General features: G+C 35.1%; 1 protein-coding gene across 1 annotated transcript in view; it reads left to right on the top strand.

Moving 5' to 3' along the window:
• LOC122137120 (scavenger receptor cysteine-rich type 1 protein M130-like) overlaps positions 1–15,641 on the top strand; it is a gene marked incomplete at its 5' end in the record, with an annotated part of 64,260 nt that continues 48,619 nt past the window's right edge. Inside the window, 10 exons of the mRNA XM_042722625.1 lie at positions 1–127; positions 3,657–3,899; positions 4,028–4,374; positions 4,456–4,522; positions 4,631–4,948; positions 5,070–5,372; positions 5,522–5,640; positions 7,159–7,218; positions 7,415–7,457; positions 7,577–7,645. Coding sequence (XP_042578559.1) covers positions 1–127; positions 3,657–3,899; positions 4,028–4,374; positions 4,456–4,522; positions 4,631–4,948; positions 5,070–5,372; positions 5,522–5,640; positions 7,159–7,218; positions 7,415–7,457; positions 7,577–7,645 — 1,696 coding nt within the window. The remainder of the gene's footprint in view (positions 128–3,656; positions 3,900–4,027; positions 4,375–4,455; positions 4,523–4,630; positions 4,949–5,069; positions 5,373–5,521; positions 5,641–7,158; positions 7,219–7,414; positions 7,458–7,576; positions 7,646–15,641) is intronic.

Genomic DNA, 15,641 nt, shown 5'->3' with positions numbered 1-15,641 from the left:
ACACTTTACTACATACTATGTTTGGTATGTTCACTAATTGTCTCTCTCTTATGTGTAGACAGTGTGAGTGTGAGGTTGGTGAATGGCAGTAATCCCTGTGCTGGTCGAGTGGAGGTTTATAATGGTGGTCAGTGGGGAACAGTGTGTCATTATGGCTGGGATATTGCTGATGCTGCAGTGGTGTGTAGAGAGCTGGATTGTGGAAAGGCTGTAAAACCAACATATAATGCTCACTTTGGTCAAGGATCAGGACCAGTTTCAATGGGTCATGTAGTATGTCAAGGTTCAGAGACTGCACTGAAAGACTGCTGGTCAAACATGTTGTTTATACTCCTCTGTAATCATGATGAAGATGCTGGTGTCATCTGTTCAGGTAAGCTGCTCCAAACCTCAGTCTGTTATTTCATCTCTCTTTCATAATTCACACTCAATCAATAACATACTTATGCTGGTGTTTACAAACATCACTATCAATCTTATGAAACAGGCAGTCTGTTTAAATGTTTTGTTAATAATATATTACTCCTATCCCTTATTATCTTACAATAAACTATGATGAAGAGAATCACCATTAAATATGTCTTTTGTATATTCAGACAGTCTGATCTGACAATCTTATTTACGTTTTTTATTTAATGAAGATTATAAAATTAAGGATGGAAGATAAAATTACATACATATACGTTGACTGGGAGGGGACATGTTCGTTTTTTTCGTGGCCACGAGATTAACGACATGTTTACGAGTTTAATGCGTAAACAAACCTGTGTGACCATAGCAACATGCGATTATCAGAGATGGATAAAACATTTTTATCCATCCCACAGTCTTGTAAATTCATTAACTGATTGTGTCTTTTTTTATATTTGTATATTATTATTATTATTATTATATAACTGTAATATATATATATATATATATATATATATATATATATATATATATATATATATATATATATATATATATATATATATATATATATAAGTAACACTAGCTTCCCTAATATTTTTGTATTCTAGCCTATCTATTTGACTTCTTATTATTTATTATAAAATTAACAAAAGCAAAAAGGCCTCTAACTTGCTCTGTTCTTTTTCCATTCTATCTTTTTCTTTTTATTTATTATATATTTAATTTGTGTACTGTGTTAAGATAACTGAGACTTGTTATAGGACTTGCATATCATTGCTCTTTTGTTGATTTTGATTGCTTCCATTGTTCATTTGTAAGTTGCTTTGAATAAAAGTGTCTGCTAAATGACTAAATGTAATGTAATATAATAATATTATTACATTAACTGGTTAGGGCTATATTTTTATATTTATTGTTATATAGTTCCCCTTTCAATTCGTGTATCGTTTTACCTACGATAATTAACGTTCTGTATAATTTTGCTAGCATTATTATGCTACCATATATTTAGCAAATACTGTAAACGCCTGACAATTATACCACGCCTGACAATTAAATATGTTTGTTTTTGTGTTTTTGTTTGTATTTGTGGTTGTATGTGGTGTTTTGTTTTTTTTTTTTAAATGAAACTATGTGAATGATTCATTCATCAACGAAAATGTATAATTATTTTTATTTAATTAGCCAAAATAAAATGAAATCGCCTATATGTTAAAATTTAGTCTTTAAACAGCACTTCCATTACAAAATCTCGTAAGTCATATAGAGCATATGTCAGGCATTTACAGTGGGCTATTATTTACAAATGTATGCATATATATATATATATATATATATATATATATATATATATATCTTATATATATATATATATATATATATATATATACTCACACACACACACACACACACACACACACACACACACACATATATATATATAATATATATATACATTGTAAAATAATAGTTTTCACCAAAATATGTTTTCACCAAATCAGCTTATCAGCTTATCTTTGTAAAATGGCACTGCTTCTTAGATCTTAGCTTCTTAATCAGTTAATCATATTATTATTATATTATGATAATTAAGCACTATTTAATTATTATTCATTATGATATTTATTTATTGGTTTTTATTGTTGGTAATGTTTTATTGATTATTTTTTGTTTTTTTTGATGTTATTAGTGGTGGTGGTGATTATTATGTTGTTGTTGGTTGTTTTTTTGTTTAAAAAAAAAAATTAAAAAAAGAATAATATATAATAGTAATTATTATTAAAAGATAATATTACCACTACTACTACTAACAATAGACAACGCAGTAATGATTGATGTGCTGCTGGGTTCGTGAATATTAATCACGTTATCAGCATTTCCTCGAACTGATTTGCTGAAATCAAAACAGAGACGGCAATAGATGAGCGCCAGCCAATGAGAATGCCGTTTGCGCATTAGTTCGCCCACTACTGAAGAAATAATTCTAAATAAACTCCATTATTTTGACAGGAAAATACAGCAAAGAAAATTGTTGACATGTAGCGCATCGATTCAGCCTGGTATGTAAGACTGTCGTTCTCTGTCTTTGCATGTGTGAGAAACAGCGCTATCAGCAAAGATCTTTAAATAATAAATAACTATGATTAATGCTAATATCTTTTTTTTTTTTTTTTTTTTTTTACAGAAACCCAATGGCTAACAATATCTCAAGCATAACCACCAGTCCTAAGTACTGTTAAAGGGATACTCCACCGCAAAATGAAAATATTGTCATTATTCACTCACCCCCATGTCGTTCCAAATCCGTAAAAGCTTCGTGCGTCTTCGGAACACAATTTAAGATATTTTGGATGAAAACCGGTAGGCTTGAGAATGTCCCATAGACTGCCAAGTAACTAACACTGTCAATGTCCAGGAAAGTATGAAAAGCATCGTCAGAATAGTCCATCTGCCATCAGTGATTCAACCGTAACGTTATGATGCACGAGAATACTTTTTGTACACGAAGAAAACAAAAATAACGACTTAATTCAACAATTCCTCTCCACTGTGTAACTCCAAATCATCCTAGCGCCATTTTGACAAATCTGACTAGTACGCAGGCGGTGTACTGATGGCAGATGGACTATTCTGATGATTCTTTTCATACTTTCCTGGACCTTGACAGTGTTAGTTACTTGGCAGTCTATGGGACAGTCTCAAGCCTCCCGATTTTCATCAAAAATATCTTAAATTGTGTTCTGAAGACGAACAAAGCTTTTTTTTGTTTTTTGGGTCGTGGTGTGGGTTAATTGATTGATTAATGAAATTTTTTTTTTTTTGTGGAGTAACCCTTTAAAATGACAAATATGCATTCATACATGGTTACCAAGTCTAATCACTAAAGTTCTATCGTAATGATTAAATAGTGCTTAATTATCATAATATAATAATAATACAATTAACTGATTAAGAAGCTAAGATTTAAGAAGCTGTGTCATTTTACAAAGATAAGCTGATAAGCTGATTTGGTGAAATCATATACGTATATATAAATATATATGTATGTGTGTGTAAAATAGTATAGGCTATCAGTCTGGCGACTAAAAAATTTACTAGCCAATGGCGATTATATCAGCAAGGTGTGCGTAGAGGGTTGTTAATTAATAATCTGTTCTTATAATTCAAAGACATACAGCAAATACTTCGACTTGTGGACGGGTCTCACCTGTGCTCTGGGAGAGTGGAGATGTTTCGTGCAGAAGGATGGGGTTCAGTGTGTGACGCTGTCTTTGACCAGCAGGATGCAGAGGTTGTGTGTAGAGAGCTGAACTGTGGGGCTCCTGTACAGGTGCTGGGAGCAGCTGCTTTTGGGAAAGGAAAAGGCCGTGTTTGGTCAGAGGAGATTCAGTGCAGAGGAAGTGAATCTCAGATACACATCTGTTCACGATCATCACAGAAGCAAAGTTGTTCCCATGACAATGATGTGGGAGTGATCTGTTCTGGTTGAGTATTAACATTTGGCATCTCTTTAGATAAATTACATATACATGTAATACACTGTTGTTGTATTGCTCAGTTATCTTAACTTTAGTTTCATACTGTTTAAAAGACCTTTCAGTTCTTTGTCCAGGTTACACTGATCTCAGGCTGGTAAACAGTTCAGACTCTTGTTCTGGAAGAGTGGAGCTTCAGTTCCTCAATGAGTGGGGCACAGTGTGTGATGCATGCTGGGATATGAGAGCTGCCAGTGTCCTCTGTAGACAGCTGAATTGTGGGATTGCTGTGTCTGTTGTGGGATCAGACTGGTTTGGAGAGGGAAGTGGTGAAATCTGGGCTGATGTGTTTGATTGTGATGGGAATGAAACAAAACTCTCAGAATGTTCCATCTCTTCATGGAGTCGAGCTGAATGTTCTCACAGACGAGATGTTGGAGTCATCTGCTCTGGTGAGCACATTCACACCACACTGAAGTCATGGGTTTCAGAATAAAACTACACATTTCAAAAAATGTAGTATATTTTAGATAAATATTGAATGACAAATAAATACTCTCTCCAGACAATAAAGCTCATCTTGGGAACTGCAGCTCTCTACAAACTCTCAACTGCAGCTCCACACAACAGTTGTCAGTGAAGAACTTTGGTGAGAAAATCAACATCTGGGCAGATTCTTTAGTTATTAGTGACAAAAAAATATGTATGTACAATCAGTTTTTTCTGTCTCTGAATATCAGATCGCGGGTCCATCAGGCTGGTGGGTTCTGGGGGAGACTGTGCAGGGAGGCTGGAGGTTTTTCACAGTGGCTCATGGGGGACAGTGTGTGATGACTCCTGGGATATTAAAGATGCCCATGTGGTGTGCAGACAGCTGCAGTGTGGAGTGGCCCTCAGTAACCAGCAGGTACCAGCCTGGTTTGGTCCTGGTTCTGGACCCATATGGCTGGATGAGGTGGAGTGTGAGGGGAATGAGACGTCCTTGTGGAGCTGCTCTTCTCCAGGCTGGGGAAAACATGACTGTCAACACAAGGAGGATGTAGGAGTCGTGTGCTCAGGTAAACGAGCTTCTGTATTTTTTCCATTAAAATAATATAACATATTCATAGAATATTCATTTGTTCATAATGCCCATTTTTTTATTTAGTTTTTTAATGGCATTTTTCCATTTCTATCTAGAATTTAAAGAGATCAGGTTAACTGAAGGCTGTGAAGGGAATGTGGAGGTTTTCTACAATGGATCCTGGGGTAATGTGTGCTGGAACCAGATGAACAGAGACACAGCGAGTCTGATCTGTCAAGAGCTGAACTGTGGAAGATCTGGTGTTTTGTCTGATTCTACATCAAGACTGAAATCAGCTCCTAACTGGCTGGATAAAGTTACATGTCGACCACATGATTCTACTTTATGGCAGTGTCCATCTTTACCCTGGGGTCAAAACTACTGTGATGAAGATGAAGTGGCCAAAATTACTTGCTCAGGTGAGACGATATTTAAATAATTTAATGTGGTCTCAGTAGTCATATTTTCTTTCTATTCCATAATTATGTGGTAAGTAAACGAATTTTTCTGCAAGACTAAACAAAACAGGTGGGAAGAGTATTTGTGACTGTTTAATGTTTAATTTCAGCGGAGGAGAGTGAAAAGTCTCCTCGGAGTCGTCTGACATGTTCAGCATCTCCTCACCACAGAAAGTGTTCAAGTAAGTTTCCTGATAATACATTATTTAATGTTTCTTTGTGCAAGCCTGTATTTGCCTTAATATATTATTATCTGTGCATTGGATTATTTGCATTTAAAATCAGTTCTAAATATTTTATATATTTAACCAACTCTGTCTTCAGTTTCAGTGTGTGTTTTGTTGTAAATGTTGTGCTGAAGCTGGTCAGTGCTGGTTGATTTTTTTGTGATGTGTGTGTTTTGTTTTATGTTATTTTCATATTGGGTTTATTGGAGGGGAGGGTGTTTTGTGTGGGTGGCTGGAGGTGTATCATAACACTGTGTGGGGCTCTGTGATGATCAGTGGGACATCAGCGATGCTCAGGTGGTCTGCAGGCAGCTGGGTTTGTGGAGCAGCACTGAGGGCTGATGGGAATTCAGTCTTTGGTGCTGGTGAAGGTGTTGTGTGGCTGAACAGAGTCGAGTGCAGAGGGAATGAGATTCACCTGTGGGACTGTCCTCTATCCCTGAAAAACCACACTGACTGCTCCCACAAAGAGCACGCTGGACTCACCTGTGCAGGTCACAGCAAAACACTGACAAATATTATTGTTATTATTATAATTTTTTATATTTTTATGTGTTAAATACAGTCATGATTTTGAATGTTTGTGTCTGTTTTGCCAGATTTGTCAGTGTCCTCTACTCCTGCCACGACATCAGCTTCTCATCCACTCTCTCCTCCACAAACTCTCTCCGTCCCCCCAGTGCTTGTGATTGTTCTGGGAGTTGTGCTCTTACTGCTCTTAGTGCCACTGCTTATACTGATTCAGCAGAACAGAGTGATGAGGAGAGGTAGGAGAGATCCAGAGACTGTCATATTGTGTCTTATTCAGTGTGTGATCAGTCGTGTGTTGTGAACTGACAGCAGGTTTGTCTGTCTACACTCACAGCTCTCTCTAAGAGGAGACACAGGACGAAGACTGAGGCTGTTTATGAGGAGATTCAGCACAGACACAATCATTTCACTCAGAGGGGTGAGACATGAGCCATCAATCTTATTTAATAGCATTAATAAGAGTCTGTCAGACAGTTGATGTTCATCTATTATTAGTTCTGTTAAACCTCCTGCTTCAAACCACAGAATTCCTGACAGAAAACCACAGAGCTGCAGGTATGTTTATGTTGTGTGTGTGTGTGTGTGTGTGTGTGTGTTCTGTATGTGTATTTTTAGAGTATCGTGTGTCTCTTCCTATGGGGGGGGCTCATATGTTTGTACATGTACAGTAGGTGCAGGTGTGTGTGTGTGTGTGTGTGTGTGTGTGTGTGTGTGTGTGTGTGTGTGTGTGTGTGTGTGTGTGTGTGTTTCTTCCTGTGTATATTTCTGGAAGACAGTAAAGAATGGTTTCATGTGTGTTTGCTGATAGGCCTAAACACCATGGGATTTGTCTTTGTCTTTAATGCTTTAAATAATAAAGTAATTGTTTTTGTTGTAAAGTAATTTGTTGTGTTGTCAGTAACACAATGTTTTATGATCCAAAGGAAATGAGAATTCAGTCTGTTTGTAATAATAACTATGTTTCTGACTGCTCTGCTCTTCTTTAACAGGGAGTCTCATCTCTGAAGAACTGCATTCTGGGTATGAAGATGCTGATGAGCTTCTCTCAGGTTCGAGAGATGAAGCACACATTCACTCCACATTCAACTAAAAAAAAAACCTTTTTAATGAATTCACATAAATTAATAAATAAATGAGTGAACTAATTATTTTTAATATTTTGTTAATGTATTTGTTTTATTAAAATAATGTTTTTAAATTATGTTTTTTAATTTTTTTTTTACTTTTTTATCTAATTTTTTATAGACTGTATATTATGATGATGTCACCAACGGCAGTGGCCTAAAAGGTCAGTGACCTTTTTAATTGATCACATGATTCTTTACCAAATATTAATTCTTAGTCTCATGACCTGCAGCAAAAACAAATTTTGGCTTTTGTATCCAAACATATTGTGTGTTGATGCAGAAGAGATGGTGAAGGAAATCACACCGGGATACTATGATGATGTCATCACTGTTGGACTGAAACCAGATCGTGAGACAGGTGTCACTCTCTTACTCTACAACATCACATAATATATTTTTAAATTAAATTAAGACAGATATTTCAAATTGGTTTTTAATATAATGAATGTGTGTGTCTGTGATGAATGTGTGAATTTGTAGAAGACACACCTGAGAGCTATGATGATGTTATGATGAGCGGACAGAATGCTGATATCAAAAAAGGTGTTTTACTTTATCAATTAAAAAAAATTAATTTTTCTTTTTAATTTTTCTTATATATATATATATATATATATATATATATATAAAATATATAAAGTACTGAGTTCATGAGTGGATAATAGGTTTTTTAGTTTACATTTAAATTGTAGTAGACGCACCAGAGAATTATGGTGATGTTATCATTAATAGACCGAGCTCTCAAGGGGTATGTTTAGATGAGTATCAGACATGTAATCAAGTCACTGAAGGAAGTATTAAACATTTGTTCTGTGTATTTAGGTCACTTAAGGAAAAAGGATCCTTCAAATGAGATAAAGTGTTTTATAAACTTAAATTACTTTCTTTTTTTTGATGTCATGAGTGTCAGTGAAGATGTGAGAAACCTGTCGGGTAAGTTATTATAACCCTTTATGTTATCATTAAATTAACATCTTTATTTAGATTTGAATATTTTTTATATTTTTCCAGTTGTTAAGACTTCAAATATTTATTCAATTACAGTATTTGACATAATTTAAGATGTTGTTTTTAATAACAGATTATGATGATGTGGAGGAGGAGTCAAACAAAGAAGGGGGGCATTTGGCTCAATGATCTCATCCACTGCTTCGGTTCAACACTTCTGAACAAAGTTTGAGTTATTGATATATCGATATTGTTATTGATGTCAAATCTCAGGTTTTTATATTTTTCCCCATTTTTTGTATTAAATCTGTTATGCCTTTGTGGATTTTGTTGGATTTTTTTGTTTGTTTGTTTTTTGGCCTTGTTAATAGCAATAAAAAAAATATTCAGACAAGTTTTTGTATGTCAATAAGAGATTACATGATGCCTGAAGTCAAATGTCTAATCTTACCTTATAAAGCACAAACACAGTGACAATCAAAACATCCTAAATATAAACCCAAATGAGCATCAGTGATGTAACAGTCCTCAGCTTCACCCCAGAAAGTACTGGAGTTCATGAGTGGATAATGCTGAAAAAATGCTTGCATTTATTTTGGATACAATAAGTAACTTTCACAATAGAAAGAAAATAAATAAGTCAACTAAAATCAACTTTTTCAACTATTATTATCTTATGTGATCAGGCTTGTTATAAATCAATAAATAAATTATGCATATTACTTGTCTGCTGAGCTTTTATATTTTACTTATAAACTACTTTTATATTCTACATTTTATTGTAGAAGTACTGTGTTATATATGTGTAATTGAACAACCTGTAACACGTTTAAAATCTTTCTTCTACCATATGTAATAATATAATAATATAACAATATATTATGACTTAACACTGCTTAACAATAGAATATTAATATCCCAGTGCAGCTCATGTCATATCTATCAATATAAAACAAGCACAGCTGCCTGTTGTGTGATGTAACGCAATTTCATCAATATACAAGGTAATGTCCTTCTACTTTTGATATTCTTTTGTTTGTAAATTATCCTTACCTGATGACAAACAACATTATGGAGCAGCAGGTTTCTTTTTCCATTTTATTATCTGTTAATACAGTATACACTCACTGGCCACTTAAACTGCTCGTTAACACAAATCTCTAATCAACCACTCATGTCTTAATGATTTTAGATAAGTAAAAGTCTGCAAGACCCATGTGCACAAGAAGTGCTATTAACGGATGCCCAGGCTTTGTTCTTCAAGGCTAAAGAAGCAGCGTGTAACCAAGTAATAAATGTAGCTTGCAGCTCACTCTCAGTGAAAATAATCACATGATTGCTCTAGTAACCAGCAGCAGTGGTGGTTTTAACCATCATCCAAACCATGCAAGTGTGTGGGGCCCCTGTGGGACCCCCCTCCCCTGGAACGTGATTTGTACCGAGGGGGCCTGGGGTCTTGACATTGCTTAGGGCCCACAAAGTGGTAAAGCCGTCCCCCTCCCGTGCCCTGGTGGTCAGACTTTGCAGCTGTTTTGAATGTGCTGAAAAATCGAGAACATTTTACAGGAACAGCTCCATTTAGGGTCAGAACACCAAAAACCCAGACTGTTCCTGGAGAACGGGGAGGTCTGGTAATCCTACTTTAAATACTGTTATTATATAACTGAATGAAAATACCAGAAATATTACAGTATATTTACATTATTCTGTCTCTGAGTTGTAGAATATATTATAACAGCAGACAAAAAGTAAAAAGAATGTGCTGTGAATTGAGCTCTACATGAATGAAATTAGATTTGTAGCATTCTCTAGAAATTTTTTTGTATTTTTTTTCTGTCACAAAAAAGTTCACCAGGGAAAAGTTCCCTCATGTTGGAGACACAAGGACTAGACTCTTGTCTGCTCGTCTTTACAATAAGAAGTTTTGTGCTGCCATCTGCTGGATGAATTACACTTTACAGTGTTAAACACACATCTACAGCTACATATGTCTTTGATATAATCAGGGGCGCAATTGCACGTTTGCCAAAGGGGTATGCAAGATTAGTGCGGTTTCTATTAATACAATACAATACAATACAATATTTATTTATAAAGCACATTTAAAAACAACCAAGGCTGACCAAAGTGCTGTACATAGCAGAGAATAAAAATGCAGAGCAGTACAGGACAAAAGAAACAACTAAAAAAGTAAAACAAAAGAAAAAACTAAGCAGTAATCGTATCAAAGTCAATAAGCATGAAAAGCAAGAGAAAACAAAAAAGTCTTTAAAGAAGATTTGAAGATGGAAACTGAGGGAGCCAGTCTGATATAGAGAGGCAGACTGTTCCAAAGTTTTGGACCAGCAGCCGCAAAAGCACGGTCACCTCGTTTTTAAGTCTGGATCTAGGCACGATGAGAATGCAGTGATCGCTGGATCTCAAAGTACGAGAAGGAGTGTACGGACAGAGCAGATCAGTCAGGTACTGAGGGGCCAAATTGTTAAGAGCTTTATACACAAAAAGTAAGAATTTTAAAATCAATTCTACATTTAACAGGTAGCCAATGGAGTTTAAATAAAATAGGGGTGATCGACTCATACTTGCGTGTCAGTGAGGAGTCTAGCTGCTGCGTTTTGCACTAGCTGTAGGCGAGAAAGAGAAGACTGAGATAGACCAAAGTAAAGTGAATTACAGTAGTCTAGTCGTGATGTTACGAATGCATGAATCACTATTTGAAGATTACTCTGAGTTAAAAACGGTTTGACTTTAGAAAGTTGGCGGAGCTGAAAAAATCATGACTTTACAACAGCACTGATCTGTTTCTCAAATTTAAGTTGTGGTCAAACAGAAAGCCCAGATTTCTTGCACAGTGGGTTTAATACGGTGCGAGAGAACCACCCTCAACAACAAACACACAGTTTTCCTTGGGCCCGAAGATAATTATTTCAGTTTTATTTTCGTTTAGTTTTAAAAAGTTACTTGAAAGCCAGAGTTTAAGATCACATAAAAAGGCAAACAAGGGTTGTAGACCATTTTTATCGTTATGTTTTAAAGGAAAATAAACCTGAGTATCGTCGGCATACAGATGGAAGGATACTTCATATTTATTAAAGATGGAAGCCAGAGGTAACAGGTACAGAATAAACAATATGGGGCCGAGGATTGATCCCTTGTTGACTCCGCAGTTCAGAGGTACACTAGTGGAGGATTGATGACCAATACGGACACTAAAACATCTATTGTTCAGGTAAGAGCGGAACCACTGCAAGACAACACCTCGAAAGCCCACAGATGTCTCCAGACGTCGCAACAGGACCTCATGGTCAACTAAGTCAAATGCAGAACTCAAATCTAATAAGACTAAGGCCATTGATTTCCCAGAGACAGTTTCAGTGAAAATATCACTTGACACTCTTAAAAGAGCAGATTCAGTACTGTGTAGAGCTTTAAAACCATTGAAATGTTTCATGGAGAGAATTTGCGGATAAGTATGATTGTAATTGAATCAGTACAACTCTCTCAATGATCTTTGAAATAAAAGGTAGATTAGAAATAAGGACGATAGTTAGAAAGAGTGGAAGGATCGAGATTAGTTTTTTTAAGATATGGCGTCACCACAGCAACTTTCAGACTGTTGGGGAAGGAACCAGTTGACAGGCATTTGTTAATTAAAAGTAACAGGCCCGGTCCAACTGTGTCCATAATTTTTCCTAAGGAAAGAAGGTGGAATAATATCCTGTGGACAGATAGTGGGTTTTAAGTGACCAACAATTTCATTACATGTGTCCAGATCAATCGACTCAAACTCAGACCAGATGGAAGAACATAATGGAACATCATGTGTATACACTGAGTTAGACAATTGAGATCTTAAAAGTGTGATCTTATCAACAAATAACTTTGCAAAATTGTCACAGAGAGCAGTAGAGGGCTCTAAAACAGGATGCACAGAGGGATTTAAAACAGAGTTTATAGTAGCAAAGAGAACTTGAGGTTTATGGCAATTATTAGAAATAAGTTCAGAAAAATGTTTGCATTTTGCAGACTTTGCAGCTTTCTGAAACACCTTATAGGCATTTTTCATGATTTCATACGAAACCTGCAGATGGTCCTTTTTCCATTGGCGCTCCGCCTGTCTACATACCCGTCTTAAGGGTACGTGTAGTGTCAGTGTGCCAGGGCACTGGTACAGGCTTGTGATTTTTGTATCTCAAAGGTGCAATAGAATTCATGATATCTGCGCAGGTGGAATTAGATGTGCATCAGCATCCAGGTTATGCAGGGTAGAGACAGATTCCAGGCAGTTTCTTACATTGTGATAGGCTGTGGAAAAATCTTCACTAGAGCGTTGGGTAAGACAACGAGTTAAACGTGCCAGCAATGGATTTTTAAGTGTGCGTCCAGTGAGAGGAACAGTAAAAAGTACAGGCATTATTAATTCTAGTAGCCCCTAACACTAACTCCCGCAAAACTTTCTGCAGATCAAAGACCACAAGCCTATTCACTAGTTTGTGCATAGAAGGAGACAAACTTATCAGGAGTGAAAAAAGTGGAAAAAGGGGAGGGAAAAAGTGTGTCACAAACACATAACATTTATTTATTTTAATTTTCAAACATGTAATATTGCTCACTTTTTAGTAAGGTCATTTGTATACACACACACACACACACACACACACACATATATATATAATTCATTTGCCTCAAAGTTTTCCCTCATTTTTTTAAAAAAATGAGAACACTGCAAGTAAAAAAATTATTAAAAAAAAAACTTATAGAGATAATTCATGGAAAATTTGCCATGCTGAGTTGAAGATTTCTGCCAAGATTTCACTTGTTAGAAAAACAAATACTATTTTAAAATGATTGTCATGATTCCCACTATGACCACTAGATGGAAGCAGTACGTAATTGTAATTGAGAATTTCTTTACTAGCGCACATTACAAAGAAAAAGAGAGGGAAAAAAATTGTTCGTCTTCGTAATCTTTAATCAAAATCTGAACCATTTAGTTCCGCTGAGGAATGGCATTCCTTTTCTGATGACGTCAGTTTGATGGCTTGGGCAGAATATCTTTATACACACCCCTCCAGCCGTTAGTTTGCTATGAGTGAGAGACAGAGACCCGGAGCACAAACAAAACGCCAATTAAACAATGACTGAATAACAAAGACAAAAGCTTATGATTAAGACAACAAATAGCTTACAGTGTGCTAGACATAGCATATTTTACAGAAAGGAATAATGCGAGCAACAATCTTTATCAGAATCAGTATACAGATTGTAAGCCTTTAATAAAGAGCCTCAAAATGCCTCATTGAGTTGTTCCAAACATTAGATGTATTAGTTTGATCAGCGTCTTAATTATGCAGTGCTAGTCTGCTAGATAAACAAACAATCACGCAACACCAAGTGCTTTATCTTAAACGTGTGATGATATAACCTTGCAGAGAATAAAATGTATGTCCAAGCGCCACAAGTGCATAAAACAAAAATGATACTTATAATGGTGTAGGCTGATGAAGAGATAAATGACATGTCGAAGGAGACAGGCTATGAGGTGTGATTTATGCATTTACTTTACTAAGCAATCAGTCGTGTAGATGGTCGCGTTGCGGTTACCAAGGACATGTGATAAGAAGCACGACACTGCCCTATATACATATATATGACACATCATTGGCCTCCTTGAGCCGTTAATTGCTGCGATACGTCAACGCGTCCGCCATGTTTGTTAGGGCAAGACAGCTTTAAAAATAAATGGAAGTTTTCTGGATAAAAACACGATAACGTTTACATTTATCAACCGATTTCAGAGGTTTGTGATCTACATGCAGTTAAAAATAACTTTGCCTTCAGTTATTTAGTTAGGTTTGGAAAATTATTAATTTTCGTAAGAAATTGTGAACTCTCACACTTGTCTCATTTGTTGATTTCTTTGATTTTTTTCGGTTTACAGTTCTAATGTTAATGAAGTATAATTGTGGCATATACATGTAATGCAATTTGAATGTACATTAAATGAAATGAAGTTGTTTCATTGCTTTCTCTGTGTTCAACCCCAACATTTTAGCTTTTTTCGTGCTTCATGTCAGGTTTTTATACAGTCTATGGTCAGAACACTGCTCATTCCCTTTGAAATACTGGGGGAAAAAATCGAAATAATACATCTTTAAACACTAATAATTTACCATCATTGAGAAAATTGAATACAACCAACAAATACAAATAAAAAGGTGACACACTGGTAGTCTGCTTTTTATTTTGATAGCACTCAACAAACAATAACAAATGCAACTGATAAGCCTTTATGGATCCAGTAAAACTTAGTTACAGTGGTAAAATATTATGCACTGATACAGTGCACAGTAAAAATATAGTAAAAGTGATATGTAATATTAAAAAGTATATGTAGTACAACTTGTAGTAAAGTGAATAATATAAAAAGTGAGTAGAATAACATAAGTGATATAATAGATTTATAATAGCACAAATTATATGTATAATACCATAATAAATAAATGAATAACAATAGATGAACAATAGCAAGAAGAATATGTAATATCAATGGTGGAATAATACAGAATAGATCATAATGAAGAATAAATTAATAGTAAATTATAAAGTAAAATAAATCGTAAAATGCACAGTTTCATAGTAGTATTTGTGTAATAATTATTAAACAGATTAAGACACAACACAAAAAATTGTGGACGTGAATTCCAAATTGTGTTTAATTAATGAGCTCCTTAAGTATAATATATACATGTACACGCACACACACACACACACACACACACACACACACATATTAAGTATAATATATACATGTACACGCACACACACACACACACACATATATATATATACATAAAAAAATCCTCTGAATCAATCTCAACTCAAGATACACATTTTATTTTAGTTTTCAGTTCTAGCTTTCCTTGGGAATAGAGTGGTTTAGTTGTGATGACCATAAAGACTAATTCTCCACCGCTTCCCTCAAGATTACATTTTATTCAATTAATGAGTAAAATAATGTGACAAAAACTACAGAAACATTTAATAAGGTAATTATATTAAATGATATTGTTATAAAAATTACTCTTACAAAGGTAAAAAAATTGCTCCTGAAGAAAGAAAGAGAGGGGGTTTGAATATGACCAGGGTCATTCTGGCCATTGATTAAGGGATGTTCTGGGTTTTAACTAGTACAAATACAACCTTGGGCAGTGGAAGTATAGTCTTGTATCTTGGAAATGCAGAGAACAGACTTTCTTCAGCTCTCCTTGTCCTGTTTGCAATTGGCTAAAAAAAAAAAAAAAAGTATATATATATATATATATATATATATATATATATATATAGATATATCTATATATAATATATAATATATAGATATTGCCTTGTGCCGGTAT

The sequence above is a fragment of the Cyprinus carpio genome, chromosome B4, assembly GCF_018340385.1.
Source record: "Cyprinus carpio isolate SPL01 chromosome B4, ASM1834038v1, whole genome shotgun sequence".
Taxonomy (NCBI): Eukaryota; Metazoa; Chordata; class Actinopteri; order Cypriniformes; family Cyprinidae; genus Cyprinus; species Cyprinus carpio.
Note: the sequence above shows the minus strand (reverse complement) of the source record. Positions and strands in the feature narration are given on the sequence as shown.